This window comes from Maylandia zebra, linkage group LG18 (assembly GCF_041146795.1).
Source record: "Maylandia zebra isolate NMK-2024a linkage group LG18, Mzebra_GT3a, whole genome shotgun sequence".
Taxonomy (NCBI): Eukaryota; Metazoa; Chordata; class Actinopteri; order Cichliformes; family Cichlidae; genus Maylandia; species Maylandia zebra.
The window spans coordinates 33,724,963-33,744,764 of NC_135184.1; the positions used below are offsets into that span (position 1 = coordinate 33,724,963).

At 42.8% G+C, this 19,802-nt stretch overlaps 1 protein-coding gene across 4 annotated transcripts in view; it reads left to right on the top strand.

The window, feature by feature from the left end:
• Window positions 1-1,974: 1,974 nt before the first annotated feature.
• LOC101470953 (uncharacterized) overlaps window positions 1,975-19,802 on the top strand; it is a 33,954-nt gene continuing 16,126 nt past the window's right edge. For 2 of the 4 annotated variants that reach the window (XM_076877157.1, XM_076877158.1), the window contains exons 1-4: window positions 7,458-7,934; window positions 8,439-8,600; window positions 16,623-16,820; window positions 17,160-17,318. In XM_076877157.1, coding sequence (XP_076733272.1) covers window positions 7,707-7,934; window positions 8,439-8,600; window positions 16,623-16,820; window positions 17,160-17,318 — 747 coding nt within the window. In that variant the 5' untranslated portion in view covers window positions 7,458-7,706. Of the gene's footprint in view, window positions 2,099-7,457; window positions 7,935-8,438; window positions 8,601-16,622; window positions 16,821-17,159; window positions 17,319-19,802 lie in introns of those variants that run through there. The other 2 variants (XM_024806174.2, XM_076877159.1) reach the window with 2 other exon arrangements.

Here is a 19,802-nt window from a genome sequence, read left to right on the forward strand (position 1 = left end):
AGAAAAACCCAACAATCATATGACCCCCTATGAGCAAGCACTTTGGCAACAGTGGGAAGGAAAAACTCCCTTTTAACAGGAAGAAACCCCACCAGACTCGGGGAGGGGCGGGGCGGTTGGTTGCGGCAGATGGCAGATGGGTGAGGAGAGGAAGACAGCACAAAAGACACATTGTGGAAGAGAGCCAGAGATTGATAATAACTAATGATTAAATGCAGAGAGGTCTATAAACACAGGTGAGTGAAGAAGAAATACTCAGTGCATCATGGGAATCCTCCAGCAGCCTACACCTATTGCAACTACAGGAGGATTCGGGGTCACCTGATCCACCCCTAACTATATGCTTTATGGAAAGGAATAGTTTTAAGCCTAAAAAGCGAAGAGTGTGTCCGTCTGCTGAATCCAAACTGGAAGCTGGTTCCACAGAAGAGGGGTCTGAAAGCCGAAGGCTCTGCCTCCCTTTCTGCTTTTAAATACTCTAGGAACAACAAGTAGGCCTGCAGTGTGAGAGCGATGGAAATGACAGTTCGCTTGACATCATTGTTGATCCTGTGTCAGTGAGACACAAAAGTTGCTCTTAAACCCAGAGGCAACCCATAATTATGCAATTTCTCATCTCTTGGATAATTAAGATTAAGGAACTGACCTCCCGCCCATTGCTCCTTCAGTGGGCTGCTTTCAGTCATTATGCAAATGTACTGTTTATAAGATTGAAACCTGCAGTCAGCTGAGACTGAAGACGTCACTGGATGAGTGACGAAATGTTTCTCCCACAAAACGCTGCGTCCAGATGAACAGAATCAACTTTTGGAGAATCATTCTCATCGCTCTCCCTCTTTGTGCTGACAATCAAGCCAAACACCAACATCATCAAATATACAGTTGAAACCAGATATTTACAAACTCTTCAGATCAAAACACAAACACTTTTTTAATTGTAACATCAAATCAGACTAAATGTTTATTTTTTTAGATTGATAAATATAAAAAACACATTTGTTAACTTTAAGAGTAAAGAGAGAAACTGTCTGTATTTCTTAATTGTAAACGGCACCAAATTGTATTCAAACTGAGCCACACTTATGGAGCTCCACAGTTCTCTTCCTGGTGTTTTGTTGACATCTCCTGATGTTCCCATGTCACAGAAACAGGCTCTGTGTTTTGCCTTATATGCATCCACAGCTGTGCCACCTGTTTACTCACATGGACTCTACTAACCAATCAGAAGCTTCTTCAGCTCAGAATGGAATCGTCTGGAGTTTTCTTATTAATTAACAATAAACTTAGTGTACATGTACTCCTACATTTGATGATTAAAATAGAAGCTCTGTCTCTCTTTATTCTGACATTTAACTAATTCAAAAGATATTTCAATATTTATTTATCTAAAACAAAACAAGTTTACTCTAAATTGATGTTGTACAGTAAAAAAATGTTCTTGTGTTTTCCATAAAGTGTATGTAAATATCTGGTTTCAACTGTGAATGTACTGCTGTGGGTTGAAATTCCTCTTGTTTTGCGTAGAAATATACTGAACAACATGCGCTTCGAATATTGTGTGTAGTTTTTGTTTTATACAGCTGTCAACCAGGCATCTAACTGAAAAAATGACACTCCAAAAGACTGAAAAAACAACCTGGGCTTGAGCCCAGTAAGCCACCCCGCTCCGCCACTGCTTAAACCACCGTGGAGACTTCTGTGGACCCAACAAGACTAAAGAAAAATTCTCATATGAGAGACGTTTCTCTCCACAGCTGTGGGTCAGGGTCAGAAAGCATGAACTGGACTCAGTACAACAGGTGGGCCGCTTGGGAGGACAGTCATAACAGCCAAACGCCAACTTTACACTTCAGTGCTGTTTTATCGAGTCCAAAATCCAGCGCAGGTTTGTCACGGCCTGGTCTTATTTTGAAAGGTCGGACAGGAAATCCTGTTTATTTCCTTGTCAGTGTCTGCTGCTGACGCAGGAGTGACCGCTCAGTCAAGGAGTGAGGAGGCTGGGCTGACGCTCGGCCAGTAACACTGCTGCTGCAGCAATGATGCGGTTTATTGTGGAGTGTCGGAGGACGCTGCGAGCGAGCACCCCCAAGGATGGAGGGTAAAACAGCAACACTTACTCTCTGCGCTCAGTGCTCATTTCTGTCTTAATGTAGACTCCAGAAGACTGACACATGTTTCTCCAGTCCTTAGGCAAGTAGTTTGTAGTAGGCTTTTATAATATCATATACATAACTGTAACTATGTATATGGCATGTCCTGACATACTTACCCAGATGTACAGAATGTGAAAATGCTGACTCGTGATGAGAAATGCTCTTTGTTTTTGCACATGTAAAAGCGGAGCGGGATGTGGAGACGACTTTGGCAGATCAAAGTGAAATTAATTGTACTAATTTAATGTTCCTGGTGATAAATAACCCACTAATGCAACGCATCAGTTTTCTAGTAGCTGGTAGTCGCTACAACAACAGCATTGTAATAGTTTTAGCAGCAGATTAAGATTGAGAATAAAAAGATATCTAATTTTGACATACTCATAATTGTGTGTTTGAATCCACATAAAACAAAACAACTGTAACACTTACAAGTAGGGCTGGGTTTGGATTATCTATTTATCGATTAAAATCGATTCTAGCTTGGATAACGTGTAGGGCTGGTTATCGTCACTGATTTCTAGAATCGATTCAATTCCGATTCACAAGGTCCCAAATCGATTCGATCCACGATTTAATTCGATTCGATTTGATTCAATTCGATTTGAATCTGGGAAATTTTGACAGTCAGAAATATTATAATTCAGATCAGCACATTTACATATTTTTGTATCTATGAAAAGGAAGCTGACACACGCAAGACTTTATCAAAGGTGTGAGCGTCACAGCAGAGGCCTTTGTGTCAAAGTAGCTGAAGATAAAACACATTTAAACATGAAGGAGATTTTCCTGTTCTGGGATTTTATAAAAATATTCTGCAGTACATCAAAAACGAAAGAAAACCATTAATCAACATATGAACATCACCTCTGATGTTACAGCGGTTTGATTAGAGACACGGCGTTTTGCATTTTGCATCATTTTAAAAAGTTTAAATTTGTTCAATATTGAACAGCAGAAATGAGGTTTTCTTTTCGCAAGTATGTAAAACGAAAAAACAAACAAACCCCACAGCGCTGTAAACAACAGTAGACTTGTGCGTAACAAGCAAGCGAATAATGAAGAAAACAGATTTTTAGACGGGAAACTGTTGTTGAAGTACAGAGAGAGAGAGAGCTGTGCATCCTGGTGGAAGCAAAACAGCAAAAGTCAGAGTGAATTCATGACGATGTTTATGTGAAGCGTAGTTTGGATCTTCTTTTGCTGCTGGTTCGTCAATATTGTTTGGAGAGAGATCAAACTAACAGCTTTAGAATCAGCGCAAAAAGGACGTAAACACAAAGCGCGGAGCCGCCGACGGATCAGAATCAGCGAGCTGTCGGCTTTCAGCCCCGACCGTGTCCGTGCCGTCGGGTGAGAAAGGCGACATCTCACTGATTCTGATCCGCGGGTCGCGCTTTGTGTTTTCGTCTTAGTGCAGAATCCGTGTTCCTGCTCTCATTTACTGTCTTAGCTGTTTGGTGGTTGTTGAAATTTTGTGAGGTTTCACCAGAGATTCTGGCATTTCGGGCAAAATAAATTTATATAAAAAAATCGATTCAGGATTTTAATGAATCGATTTTACGTTATCCAGGCCAGAATCGATTTTAATCGATGAATCGATTATAAAAACCCACCCCTAATAACCTGATATCGATTCATTAAAATCCTGAATCGATTTTTTAATATAAATTTATTTTGTCCTCAGGTTAAACCTCAGAAAATTTCAACAACCACCAAACAGTTAAAACAGTGAAGGAGAGCAGGAACACGGATTCTGCACTGAGACGTAAACACAAAGCGCGAGCTGATTCTGATCCGTCGGCGGCTCCGCGCTTTGTGTTTACGTCCTCTTTGCGCTGATTCTGAAGCTGCAGGTTTTATCTCTCTCCAATATTGACTGAACCAGCAGCAAAAGAAGATCCAAACTACGCTTCACGCAAACATCGTCATGAATTCCCTCTGACTTTTCCTGTTTTGCTTCCACCAGGATAAAATCACACTTCATACAGAGCACTCTCTCTCTCTGTACTTCAAGAACAGTTTCCCGTCTACAAATCTGTTTTCTGCATTATTCGCTTGCTTGTTACGCACAAGTCTACCGTTGTTTACAGCCTGTGGGCCGCTGTGTTTTCCTTTTACTTACTTCCAACAAGAAAGCCTCATTTCTGCCGCTCAATAGGCTTCTGAACAAATGTATCGAATCGGGACCTTGTGAATCGGAATCAAATCGATTCTAGAAATCAGTGACGATACCCAGCCCTACTTACAAGTATTTATCAAATGGGTATATAAAACCCCCTTTTTAAAAATATGGTTATGTTTAAATTGTTAACATCTCAGATAAAACACAAAAGTATTCACTCATCTGCCTTCACACACATATGAACTTGAGTGACATCCCATTCTTAATCCATAGGGTTTAATATGATGGCGGGCCACCCTTGCTGCTATAACAGTTTCTACTCTTCTGGGAAAGCTTTCCACAAGGTTTAGGAGTGTGTGGGAATTTTTGTCCATTCTTTTAGAAGTGTTTCTAACTGAGATCAGACAAGAAGGCCAGGCCCACATTCATACCAAAGGTGGTCTGTCGGGTTGAGATAAGCGCTCATTCTTCTCACTGTGCAAGTTCTTCCACACCGAACTCGCTCATCTTTACGCAACCTGCTATGCCCACATTACTCTCCAATGCATCTATCAGAATATGAATGTGTGTGAATATTAGATAGAGCACTGTAGTTGCAGTCATGGACAGCAGCACAAAGATAGACGTGTGTGTGTAGATAGAGGATAGCTGTACATTAGAAATTGATCACACAGTGAAACTTCTTCTCAAACAAATCTGATGAATTGACAAGCAAACTATAACTTACAGTGACTTACATCTCTTACATTACATTTGATCAGGCTTGTACCACAAAGGGTTTAATTATTTATGGAGAAAACATCATGGAAGACTCATAAGAACTAAAAACATCAGTCAAAGTGAGTAAGCTGCAGGGACTGTAGCCTAGCTAGTTAAAGGCAGCTGCTGAGACAGCCTTGGCTATAATTTCAGGAATTAGGAGAATGTGAAGGAAAGGAACATTGTTTTTTTACACTACTCGAACTATACAAGAAATTATGTCCTGTGGCGTTAATGACATCAGGTTGTGGTTGGGTTGGCAGCAGGGGTGAGCAATGAAAATGAAATTAAATCATGTTTCAAAACAAAGTGTTTTAAGTGGAAGGAAACAACGTTAGAAGCTTCCTTTCACTTCCTGGGGTGTCACCGTGAGGATGCGCGACTACTTAGAGTAGCAAAGCTAGAAAAAATGATTTGTCCTCTATAACCACTGCAAATACAGGACAACACTACCACACTACATGCTTATGAATGCTGTGTCAAGGATGTCAAATGACATAGTTGTTGTTGGAAACATAAGTAGCATGACACAGGATTCCTAAGCATGTAGTGTGGGTGCAGCTGAGTAGCTGACATGAAGGGAGCAAATGTTCCAGGATGGCACTATCTGTTGTTTTTTGTTTTTTTGTTTTTTGATTTTCCACAATTTGTTTAATAGGCTCCATGAAGCCAAACTGACAAAAAAAAGTTGATCATACAAAGAACAAAAAGTACAAAACAGTTCCCGGTTTGAGATATATATAAGCTTTAGGGAAACAAAGTTACATTTCTCGATCACTTTAAACAAGATTAGTCCATTTTACAGCACATTAAAAATGCAGATGTTGAGCAGAGCACGGAAGATACCTTGGACAGACTGTAGCATGCTGCAATTTGCAACTTCATGAACAGCCGGCCACTTCGGATGTGTAGTTCACCAGTCTGAAAGGAATTCACTCTTTTGGGAAATTGAACAAACAGGAGCCTCAGTTAAACTAAGGGTTTTTTTCTCTTTTTTAATATTAATTTGAATTTAGCATCAAGTCTCCCAAAAGTCTGTTTATGAGCATATATCTTTCCTCTCAGTTTAAAACCTGGCAGGAGGTAGGTCAGTCAGAGACTGAGGGGGAAAATAAGGAACACAAACAAGCCCCAGATATTGCAATATATAAGAAAAGGAATCAAATCAGGAAGCACTTCAAGTGCTGGACAAAGTTTAGAGCAATGGTAGTGGCTGTTCAATGAAAAGCCACACTGAGAACTGTTTTGATCCCCAAAAATGGGACTTTACAGTATCAAATTACAGATGCCTTTTAGTTGCACGATCTTTGAGAAATGAGTCCAATTAAGCATGGTTAAGATTCTTTAACTGTAATTTGTAACAGGTTTTATAAGGAATGACCAAAACCCATTGCTACATTTTTCTTCTTTTTAAAGATGCTGAACTATTACAACAACACTATCTGTTGTTAATAAAAGCACCTCTGCTTTTTCCCGTGCACTTCTCGGTTTCTGCCTGAACCATCTGCAAGCCTCTGATGGTAACAGTGAGAGTACTGTCCTGTGGCTTTATCTCCCCTCCTCCATCTGTGTCTCTGATCTGGTCCTATCTCCTTTCTGTTATCACCTCATTATTTCTCTGCATGTGCTGTTTTCTGCAGAAATGGCTGCTATTTTCATTCTGGTCAGACGGCAACACGGGTGATTCAAAGTAATCAAAAAAGCACAAATCAGTTACTAAATCTTAGCTTGACCTGAGAGAAAAGGAGTTCCAGGTTAACCTAATCCCAGAACATGCTAACCACACAAAGTAAAGTTATTTACTCCAAATAGGGGGACATTTTATTGGCTGATGAACTGTTTTACTCTACCTGTAACTGCTTGTAGAGGAGCAGCATCCAAACTGTACATACCTGAACAATTTTGCATTTTGACTTTGGTAGCACATTGCAGTGCTTCGTTCTAGCTCTATTTTGATTAAGTGCACAAACTATGTGGGAGATAAAGCCATCATCCTATTGAAACTTTAGCTGTTCAGGAGTAACTACACAGAATTACATGAGAGGTAGCTGATGATCTGAGTAGTACCTACAAAATGGCAATGCACCTATTCTCAGAGTACCCCTTCACCCAAGATCATTGCTTTTGCTTGCATGGTTGTATTTGTGCTCTTGAAAACTATTTGATGAAAACACCAGTGCGGCTGGCTAATGAAGTAGGGCAGAATGAATATTGATTGATATTGATTGGCTGTGCAGACTGCTGCTGGATGGCTCTCTCTCTCTCTCTCTCTCTCTCTCTCACACACACACACACACACACACACACACACACACACACACACACACACACACACACACTGTGTGTTGTGTATGAACTGATCATACTGCAGAGGCCAGTGGTGATGGAGAGGGGGAGAGTATAGAGAAGGATATGAAGGAAACAGTGGTATGGCAGGAAACTGAGGAGGAGGAAAACATGAAGGATGGAGACTTGTACAGGAGCGGGCGTTCTTCCATTGATGCATAAGTCGGCTCTACCCTTCTCTGGTCTGACTCATCTTCCACGCTGGTGCAGTCTGCCTGTGTGCATTTTCCAGCACACACACACACGTGCGTGCAGACGCTGACACGTTAACAGAGGGAGCTCCGCCTCCTCTGCAGTGTAGCGACAGCTAGAGAGGGGCAGCAATGGAGGAGCCAGCAGTGCAGCAGGAAAAAATAGAGGGATCGTGGGAAGGAGGGCATGATGAAGGAAAAGCAGACTGGAAGAACGAATGCTCTCTCTCATCCCTCCTTAAACATTCCTGTCTACTTTGCTGGTCATCTCCCAGGGACGCCGACATCATGGAGACTGATGAGAGAATCCTTGCCAAGACGGCCGAGATCAGAGTAAGAAGACCACAGCACCTAGCACTGGTGTGTGTGTTTGAATCTGTGTGTCTGTGTGTGTCTGTGTTTTTTGTCGAAATCACGTTTTCTGTTATTTGTGAGATCATTTGGACAGTACCTATATCATTTTTATGCATGTGTGTGGCTGTAAGGTTTCCAGTTTGGGACCCTTCCATCACTGCATTTCCCATGATGCTCTCATGTGATGTCATGATGCTGTAGGACTAGTCTCACAAACATGAAGCTGTAAACACACACGTGTTCAGCGCAAGTCTGGATTGCCAAATGTCCTGGTCCTTGAAATGTTCAGATTTTGGTGACTTCTCTATGAACTTTAAAAAAGGGGAAGTGCCATTTCTGGTGCCAGAACAAAAACCAACCAAGCAAAGGGAAAAGCTCTGTACAGTAACTTGGGCTGGTGTATTTTCGTAATTTTGTTTTTTCACCTGCACTTTGTGTGTGTGAATGTTTCATCATCCCAGCATTTATATCGTTCTGCAGATTTTAACTGTGTCTTTGTGTGTGATGTAGGAGCTGGAGAGCGCAGTGGCAGTGGAAAACTTGGAACTTCAGGAGCAGAGGTCAGACCGCAAAGAGCTGGAGGAGACACTAGTTAAATTAGAGAAACACAAAGAGAAACTGATACAGCAAATAAAGGGAACCAGACAGCTCTGCTATGAAGAAAGTCAGCAGGTAATGATGCACAGTACTGCTGCTCTGGCAGCCTGTGCTCTGTATTTTTTCAGCATTCACGTGATGCACAGCTGCATGAGTGGGTATCTCATCTCCTTGAAAACTACGGTCAGTTTGAGGGACGTTGATGTTAACTGTGGAGTTTTGAGAGGTGGGTGAAACTGTTGAGCGCACAGTGTAAGTGTTCAGAACCATGGCCAGAGAAGATGACTTTGAATAAGCCAAAGTTTTTCAAAATTCCAGAATGTGTCATGGTTCGGGGTTTGTGACACAGCTTTTTGAGTTTTCCTTTAGGTTTATGACGCTTTGCTTTATTAGTATGTTTTAGGGTTGAGTTCTGCTCCTCTAATATTTTGAGTTATTTTGTATTCATGTTTGCCGAGTCTCTCTTGTTCCTGTGTGTGTTCCTTCATCATGGCCCCTGTGTCAAGCCCCATGTCTTAGTCTGCATCTTGGTGTGTTTCTTGTTTTATTTTGACAGTCTCTTGTCCCATGTTCAGTGTGTTCAGTTTTGCTTCCCCCTTCTCGTCTGTTAGATTATGACCTGCTGTGTTCCCCAGGTCTCTCCTCTTTGCTGTGATTTCCCCTTTTGTATATATTATTTGTGTTTTACTCTGTCAATCATTGTGATCTCTCTCTTGATGTGTGCCCTGTCTGTGTGGTAAATCGCTGTACTGCTATGTCTGTTTTGTTTTTGTCAGTTAGCCTCCCTGGTTTTTTATTTCTCAGTAGATCCAACAATAAAACTAAGTTCAGTCCTGCCTGCATGTATGCACTTTGGGTCTGAAACTCTGCCTGTCTGAGACATAATCTACAGCAATATATGCAATATATGTTATTGCAGTACTATTGTTATAATATCGTAACATGGGGTGTCTGTTGATTTCCACCTCTTTTTATATATTTTTATATATACATATAAAAAATTCCCTTCTCGCCCTTGTGGGTTGTCTATCCTTCAAGCTCGGTCCTCTACCAGAGGCCTGGGAGCTTGAGGGTCCTGCACAGTGTCTTAGCTGTTCCAAGGACTGCGCTCTTCTGGACAGAGATCTCGAATGTTGTTCTGGGGATCTGCTGGAGCCACTCGCCTAGCTTGGGACTTGCTCCACCTAGTGCTCCCATTACCACTGGGACCACTGTTACCTTCACCCTCCACATCTTCTCGAGCTCTTCTTTGAGCCCTTGGTACTTCTCTAGCTCCTCGTGTTCCTTCTTCCTGATGTTGCTGTCATTTGGAACCGCTACATCTATCACTACGGTGTCCGGTTGGTTAGCCACCACCGCTTTGTCCGTCTGTATCTGGAAGTCCCACAGGATCTTAGCTCGGTCATTCTCCACCACCCTTGGGGGCGTCTCCCATTTTGACCTTGGGACTTCAAGGCCATATTCAGCACAGATGTTTCTGTATGAGTGAGTAGCTTGGTGAGTTTGTATCCTCTGCTGCTTCTCTTCAATGTGGGGTCCCACAGGGTTCAGTTTTAGGCACGCTTGTTTTTCTTCCTATATCTCCGATCCCTTGGCTCTATTTTCAGGAAACATGGTTATGCTGATGACTCCCAGATTTATTTCCCACTTAAAAAGATAAATGGCTTCTCAGTAGACCCTCTACTCAGATGCCTTGATGAAATAAGGGCCTGGATGACTTTGAACTTTTTACATTTTAATGAGCAGAAAACAGAAGCGATGGTTTTTGGTGGTGCTTCTGAGACCACTGCTATAAATCTTGGTTTGCTGGCACAGTATGCTAAAGCAGTCATCACTAATCTGGGAGTTAAAATGGAGGCAGATCTTAAACCTGAAAGCCAGGTCAGAGCTGTTGTAAGATCTAGCTTTTTTCATTTGAGGCAATTAGCCAAAATAAAGCCCATCTTATCAAAACAGCTTTTTGAGACAGTAATCCATGCCTTTGTTACATGTAGGTTGGATTATCGTAACACACTTTATTGTGGGGTTAGTGATGCATCCATTAGGCGTCTGCAGGTTGTGCAAAATGCTGCAGCACGTCTTTTAACTGGAACAAGCAAGTCTGAGCACATTACCCCCCATTTTAGTTTCACTCCACTGGCTACCTGTACATTTTAGGATTGTTTTTAAAATTCTCTCATTTGTTTTTAAATCTCTTAATGGCCTGCCCCCCCACCCCCACCCCCACCCCACCCCACCTCTCGGAGCTACTACAACTATATACACCTGCCCGTTCCCTTAGGTCCGCCAATCAGCAGCTCCTTAAGGTACTGAAAACTAAGTATAAATTTAAAGGTGATCGCGCTTTTGCTGTAGCTGCTCCAAAGTTGTGGAATGATCTGCCCTTGCACGTTAGACAGGCCTCTTCTCTTTCTGAGTTTAAGAGTCTTCTTAAAAGATATTTATAGTGTCCCATTAGAATGCAGCTCCATCTGAATCTGCACAGGTGCAGTTTCTACGTAGACTGTAAATGGGCTGTGAAGCAGCTCGAAATTCTCATTTTGTGCTTCAAAGTCACCAAAGCGCCGCAAACTCAGTGCGCTCAGTTTATCAGCAAAGTGCGCATTTGGGAACATTGTTGCGCTGACTTGGTTCAACATTACTTGGCAACAGGGAAAGTGAGGCAGATTGCACTGGTGCATTTGTGACAGCTTCACTTGAAATGCCTTCACCGCATCATACATGCCATGTCCATGTCCTTGCTGAGCTCAAAAACTCTATTGAGAATTTTTCCCCAACTCAGCCAGCGGACCTCTGTATGATAAGGAATGTCGGTAAACTCTGAATTTATTTCCCACATAAAAGACTGAATTTGACAGTGATTTAAACTTTTAGTTCGGATAAAATTTGCGGTTTGCGTTACGGTGATCATTACATGCTCCATTTTTGGGACTTTACCACACAGCGTTTCCTGGTGTATGATGCCGTGATATGCTGTTAACTCACCGGTACAGTTCTCCTGCATCTTTACTCGCATCCTGCTGACTAGTCCACTTTTTTCACCACACAACACCAGCGCTCCATCTGTTACAAATCCAACAAGTTTGTCCCAGGGCAGTTTCATGTCGGTTACACTTTGACATACGTTTCTGCTCAGGCTCACATTTGCCAAAATCTGCATTTTGTCTGGACACAAGACGTCGCACACCATCACGCAGCTCTTCAGAAACTCTCCCTCGGTAAATGGCCGGGCTGATTTGGCTATCTCCTCTGCTACAATAAAACTTGCTTTCACAACAGCTTCACTTTGTGATTTTGCTCTGGTGAAAAACATCTGCTGAAATGTCAGATTCTTCTTTAGCTCTTCTACTTTCTGTAGTTTCTGCATTTAGGTTTTTCAGCTTATCCTGATGTTTTGTCTCGTAGTGCCGTCTTAAATTAGATTCCTTAATTACAGCCACATTAGCTCCACTAATAAGACACACAGGTTTACCGGCAATGTTTGTAAACATATATTCAGTCTCCCACCGGTGCTTAAAGGCTCTGTTTTCAGAATCAACTTTTCTCTTCGCCATTGTAAGGGGCTAGCTTCGCAATTCGCTAGCTTCGGGAATGTTCCCAGCTAGCCTAGCATTCAGCAAGGGATCTGTAGTTTGTGTGTTATTAGTGCCTCATATCGGCAGGCCATGCATAACAATAATAATAAGTCTATATAAAATGATAAATGTCCGCCGGGCCAGATGTGGCCCGTGGGCCTTGAGTTTGACGCTTATGCTATTTGCATTTACAGCACTTTGTGAACTGTGGTTTTATGTTAAAGTGCTTTATAAATAAAGATGCTATGCTATGCTATGCTATGCTATGCTATGCCAGCCGCTTGGTTATGGCGTTCCCTTTATGCCCTGCCTGCTAGCATCTGGACCCTGCTGTGCTGGATTGTCTCAGGGGCATCCTACACAGCCTGCACCTGGAGTCTTACCTAGTGTGATAGACCCTAGCCTCTATGGATCTTGTGCTGAGAGCTTGTTCCTGTGCTGCCATGATTAGTGCCTCTGTGCTGTCTTTCAGTCCAGCTTTGTCCAGCCACTGGTAGGACTTTTGGATATCAGCCACTTCCACTCTCTGCCGGTGGTACATACCATGCAGGGGCCTGTCCTTCCATGATGGTTCCTCCTCTTTCTTGGGTTTCTGTTGGCTCAAGTTGTCACTGACCAGGCAGTCAGTTTGAGCCATCTTCCTAATATAGTTCGTTGTCTAATCCTGGACTGTGGTGCTGACACTCACCAGTCTCTGACCTCCTTCCTTCCACTTACCATACAGCCTAAGGGTGCTGGACTTGGGGTGAAACTCTCCACGCATGGTCAGGAGCTTCCTGATCTTGATGATAGGCTTCTAACCTCCGTTCTTACCTAACGGCCTCTTCAGGTACTTGTAACTGTCCTCTATGTCTGCATTGTTGCTTTCTGGTAGTTCAATCCCCTCAGTTCTGACTACCTTCCCTCTCTTTATTATCATCCGACTACACTTTTCCAGCCCGAACAACATTCCGATGTGATTGTTGTATATCCTGGTGGTTTGGATCAGTGAATCGATGTCTCGGTCACTCTTGGCATTAGCTTGCTGTTATCCATGTAGAGGAGGTGGCTGACAATTGCTCCATTCCATAGTCAGTATCCATAGCCAGTCTTATCAATGATCTCACTGATGGGTTCAGAACAGTAGTGAGGACAGAGCATCTCCTTGGTAGATCCACTTGATGATGGCTTGTGCTGTGGGCTTGAAGTTGAACTCTAGCATTGTCTGCCACATCCCCATTAAGTTCCTGATGAAGGCCCTTAGGGTCATGTTGATCTTGTACAGTTCTAAGTATTACAGGATCCAGGTGTGGGGCATCAAGTCATGGGCCTTCTTGTAATCAATTCGGCAGTGCACAGTGGTCAGCCTAGTCCACCAACCTAGCTGGTGTTTTGCGCCACTGGTATTCTTGCCAATTCCTTTCTGTGCCCCACTCATGTATTGACCCATGTGACTGTTCATCTTAGCCACTATGATGCCTGACAGGAGCTTACATGTGGTACTGAGGAGGTTATTGGCCGGTAATTGGACGTCACCGATACCATCTGGGGGCTCTTGAGGATCAGAACTGTCCGGCCTTCAGTTAGCCATTCTGGGTGTCTCTCATTGACTAGCAGCTGGTTCATCTCCGCTGCCAGACGCTCGTGGAGTGCAGTCAGCTTCTTCAGCCAGTAGGCGTGAACCATGTCAGGGCCTGGTTCTGTCCAATTCTTCATACTGGCGACCTTTGCTGTGGTCTGTTCTTAGATCTACTAGCCAATGAGCATTGCTGTTTTGGGTTGTGTCCTTCTCCCATATGCTCTTCCAGTATTGCTCTGTCTTCCAGCCTTGGTGTTGCTATTCTTACGATAGCACAGTTGTCCCCTTAGGAACTTTATGTTGGGGGTTCAACGTGAAGGTGTGTATCCAGTAAGGGTCAGCAGGCTAGGCACCCATGCTAACCAAGCCTATCTCGGAATATTTGCGATATATTTAACTGAAGCCATAACTGTTATGGCTGTTAACTGAAGCCATAACAGCTTGGACTTCACCAGGTCAGGTGTTGAGGAACCTGGACTGTCAGGAGTAATGAGAAATGGACCAAGGTAGTAGATACTTGTTAACGAATAAGTTCAGCTGGTTTGGTTTGGTGAGTGACGGAGGGAAGTGACTGACCATTGAGAGCATTTACAGCTACCAGAACCTCACAAGTTGTTGCACCAAATCTCTGTCAATCAGACTCTGCTTGGCACCTGCCTTCAAAAGCACTTGTATTGAATAGGTCCTGGTCTTGCCACACAGGGTGGTAGGGAGTTGCATACGGGGACCCTCGGCATCTGGAGAGGCACTGCCCACTTAGTATCCCTGTCACGGCCCACAGTTACTGGTAGGCACTGTCTTTTGGCCAGACACGTCAAGAGGCCAGAAAATGGCCCAACAAACCACAATACATACACAACTGCTCGTCGAACCTCCTCCAGCATTTCTCTGATGTCAACCTTGTGCATCCCAGTTGCATTGGCTCAGGGGGAGGCAAAGCAAATGCCAACAAGGAAGACTGGGGTCCTTGAAGATCAGGTCTCTTCAGCCTTCAGTTAGCCATTCTGGGTGTCTCTCATCGACTAGCAGCTGTTTTATCTGTGCTGTCAGACACTCATGGAGCTAGTCAGAAAGGTCCGAGGAGCAAAACGAATGGAGAAGTGCCCACCCAGTCTTGTAACCTCTAACCCTCTTCTCTCTCTTTCATGCAACCGATTGTCAATCCTGATTGCAAAATCGGCTAGGCTTTCAAAACACCTGGGTTCATCCCGTGCAGCGAGCTCATCCTTTTAAAGGGGAGCACAAAGCGTTTTCTTAACCCCCTGTCTCTGTGCCCTTAACATGAAAATTAATGGAGAACTCGGCTACAGACCGGGTACTGTCAAAGGCCGAGCAACTGATGGGCTGCTTCATCTGTGCACAAAGGATGGTGGAATAAAACCTTAAAATCTTACAGGAACTGTGCATAAGTAAGTATTTCTAAAGAATGTCACCAGGAGGTAAGATCTGACCCATTACAAGTCAGGGTCCTGAAAGGAACCAACAATTATTTATTCCCTTGAATTAACATTGGGAAAGGCCCTGGAAGAGTGCTGGAATAGCAGAGCAGAATGAAGAAGAAGCCTCTGCACTGGCCCACCTCCCCTGTAAATGGTTCAGGAGAGGGGAGCGCAGAGAAGCGGAAGCTAAGAATGTGGGTGCACTAGCCAGGGACAGGGTTGCAGGAGCAACTCGTTGCAAAAAGGTTTCTCGGATGGTCAACAGGGTGTTGTTCACCCTGCCTGCCTATTGCTCGGACTCACAGAACTGTCTAACTAGACTAGACGCCTACCTTGACCTTGGCCTGTAGTCTCCTTCTCCATGGAGGGTACTGCTCCTTGTGGCTGTTCAACTTGTAGCCAAGATTCTCACTGTTCATTGCTGCCGTGGTGTAGATCAGCTTGTTAGTTTCGGTAACCAGCTATGGAGGATCCAGGTTTCAAGCTTCGCCATGAATCTGTCTTTCACTCAACAATCCTTCTTCTATCGCACATGGGCTTGGTACCCAATCTCAGGTGGGGGTAATGGTATCTCCCCCCTGACCTGTCGTCCTGGCTCCCCTTTTCTATAGCATGTGTGTTGTACCTCTTCAATTTCTAGCCATGAGAGCGGTCCCTTCTTCCGAATGTTGGAACACTGAGCTACTAGTTGTTTTGCCATCAATGTGGATGCTGGGTACTGAAGATTCCATAAGAATCTTAATCATATTCGTGTAACCCCTTCCACTGGGGTTACTTGTGTAGAGCATTCCAACAGTGCACTATTTTTGTCTCTTGCCCACCGATGCCTTCCTGTTCCTGTAGCCCACTTCTCATCTGGGTGCCCTGGTTTCTTAACACCTGATGCGGACCTTGTTAATCCGGGCGATGTCCGAGCAAGTATGGCTTCATATTTATCTCCTTCGCTCATGTCTGCGGTAGGCTTGGTTAGCATGGGGGTCTAGCCTAGGACTCTTATTGGATACAGTCACTCCAGGCGGAAATCGAACTTGCGACTCCCGTTCCAAAGCTGTGCAGTCATACCGTTACACTTGCTGCTTCTTAATTAATGCTTATTTAAATAATTAGTTACTGCTAAACGTTCCTCCAGGTGTTTCTTTTTCGTGCCACTTAAGCATGATTTGAACTTCTGCAGGAAATCTACATCATAGTTTATATAGTGAACAGAAATTCCTTTTATCCCTACACGGCAACCTTCCGCACCATTCAAGTCATCATGGTAGACAGTAACATGACATGGAGTTACATTCCTTGGGAGGTGCAAGTCAGGTTACATTGAAGGTTGCAGCGTAGTTAAAATTGGGCTACAGTTATGTGTAAGTTGCGATGCAATCTGACACAGATGTATAATTCATGTGTCACTCTTCTAACCTTGTGTTGCTCTTATCAGTCTCATCAGAAAGACATTTCACTGCTCTTAAATTCAAGATGAGCTAATACATTTGTTGTTGTAGCCCACTGGACTGACTGAGTCCTGTCTTTCCAGATCCTATCTCTGCAGGCAGAGGAGGCACAGAAGGAGAGCCAAGTGGAGGAGTATGAGAGGGAGCTTTCCAGAGCCAGATGGAGGCTGAGGAAGCTAAGAGAAGAGGTGAAACAGGCCAAGAGGAAAGTGGAAGAGGCTGGAGAGCGGAACAGTCCTCTACAAGACTCGATCAGACAGTCTTATGAAGAGATCCTGCAGGTACAACGATCATTACAAGGATGTTTGAGTGCATCTGTCCATAAAGTGTTCATATCAATGATTTCTATTTTATTAATATCACTTATCCCCTAAAGCTTTGAAAAATGGACCATCTGTCCATGACTGCACTAAGAAAGTGAATGAAGTAAATAACTATTCCCGTTTTTTGGTAGGAATATAGTTTGTTTTTCTGATTTCAGAGAAACACAAAAACATTTTGCATTTAATTATCTCAAATAAAATATGTGTTGTAAAAAGAGGAAAACATGTATCTGGTTTCTTAAGTTTAACAATACCAGCTTTTCATGTTCACCCCACTCCTGTGTGTGTTTCTTGCAGGAGGAGCACACCCTGTACTCTCTGTCAGGAGGTGCAGTCACTCCAGAAAGCCATCTGGATGAATCAACATCTCTTGCAGACACCACTGAAGATAATCTGCCGTCTCTGAGGCCATGGGGAAGGAGCCAATCACTGCCTGCCTATGCTGACCTCATAATGGTAAATGGCAATGATGATGGCGAGTACCCCTTACTGAATATGAATGACAATTTTCAAGTGTGATCTAAAACAATACTGACGATTCCTAGAAGTGTGAGAACAGGCCTTAGTCGCTGTTAAGAACAGAAGGTTTAGAAACTATCATCTCCACATTTAGTCACTATGTTCTGAAAGCAGATTTCTCCAGTGTTCCTTAAAGGAACTACTAGCAGACAAACTGGACACTGCGGAAAGAAATCCCATGGCATGGATAGCTTTTTTCATGTATTTGGAAAATAAATATTTAGTCTTCTTTGACAAATCGATGTCGTTAGTCCAACAAAACTATAATGAATTGAATATTCTTGTATGGGAAATACACCTCTGGTCACAGAAGCTACTGTTTTTACAGATTTACATGGCTGCCTCTAATACACATTATACAACTGTGACCTATGTTTCTCTCTGGACACCATCTGTCAGCTGTTTCAGATCATCTGCTCTAGGGCTTATTAGTCCAGTCCTGGACAGTTGTTTGATACACTTCAAATAAATAATTATTTTTTTTATCTCTTTCCATACCCTCAAGGATCTACAGTCTTTTATTCTGTGGAACTTAGAGAGATTCTTAGGCATGATAACATGACACACTTCACCAGCAAAAAGAACAGCAGATCCTGAAAGTTTAAATACGACATATTTTACCTGCCGCTCCCTAAATCTTTGCAGGGAGCCATTTGCAGTGGTGTAATAACCAGAGACCAAAGAGAGTCAGTGACACTCAGTGATTTCAAGCATCTACGGGTGTGAAAAACACTGGGAGAGGCAGGTCCCACATAAACTTTTCTCAGCTTTGAGACTTAGAGAGAGAGAAAGAGCCTTAGAGCTTTTTATTGTCATTGTGCAGTTTCTTGCACAGCGAAACTGGGTAGCTGGACCACAAAGTTGCAAAAGTAAAGAAGAGAAAACAATATACAGCAAGGGAAAAAAATGCAATATATATGTGTACATATATGTGAGTGAACTATATACATGTTATATGGGATGTTAATTCCACTGAGACCAAAATATTGTAGAGACTGAGATATTGCACATAGTTGATTAACAGCAGCTTCAGAGCGGTTGTGGTTTGAGGCATGTGGTTTGAAAAATAATAGCATCATATAAAAGCTGCATTTTCTATTTACTTATCCATGTCTAAGATTTTAATTTGTTTCATGATCTGAAACATGAAAGTTTTACACATATTCATAAATATTGCATTTGTCAAGATAAAAATCTGTCAAAAGACTGTACAGAATGTCGTCTTTTGTCTTTGTTACAGCAAAATGAAATAATAATAATAATAATAATAATAATAATAAAAACTGTGGGACCAGTGTTTCCCAACCACTGTGCCGCGGCACAATTACACTCTCCTCCACTAGAGGGCAGTAAAACTACCTCCTCTAATAAAATGGGTTGCCAACTGCCAGTAAAACAGAAGAAGGCGAAGAAGAAATTACATAATAGTCATGCTGTGAGACGACACAGGGCGTAATAGCAATAGATAAATATTTGAAAAGAAAAAGTAGTCAGTCTGGCCTGGGCCCTGGAGAAACCAATTCTGCTATACCTGGTGCGCGGGCAAAAATTATCAACATGCTTTTTGTGACATTTTTGTTTGGTGGTGTGCCGTGTGATTTTTCTAATGTCAAATATGTCCCCATGGCTCCAAAAAAAAATAGCACACGGCAACTTGATTTACCAAAGTTTCTTTTGTGAAAATAAGAAATAAGAGTGAGGCCTTCAAAATGCCAAAAAAGAGGAAAAAAAGAGGAAAAAATAGAAAGAAATCTGTGCAACACAAGCTACACGAGGGAGACACAGACGACCAGATCTCACCTGCTAACAGCATCATGGAAGATAATGGCAAGCAAGCAGAGGCTAGTGGAGAACAATCAGAGAACTAAATAAATTCAGAAAAGACAACTGTGCGTAGCTGAGTGGAATCAGAGAGGCTATAAGTAAAACAAACAAGAAAATGGAAGAGGCTGAAGAAAGAATCATGAAACCCGAATACAACTTAATGAGGAAGCAGTAACAGAGATGTTGAAAAAAATCATCCTAAAGGGACGATCCAGAAGAGAAAACATTAGAATATATGGCATTAAAGAAGGATTGTAGGAGGAGTCTCCATCAGTAGTGGATTTGCCTGACTCCACTGAGCTACAGGTGGAAAGAGCACACTGCACTCTGGTGCCAAAGCCACCACCAAATGTGGCGCCACGGTCCATAGTTGTAAAGATGGCCAACTTCAGATTGAACGAAACAACACTGAAAGCAGCCTGGCAGAAACATGGATTTGGACAGATTTGAAACAGGATTAACCTAGATCAGCGGTCTCCAACGTTTTTTGCGCCACAGACCGGTTTATGCCCGACAATATTTCCATGGACCGGCCTTTAACGTGTCGCGGATAAATACAACAAAATAAAACTAGTACCGGTACCGAAAAAAAGAAAA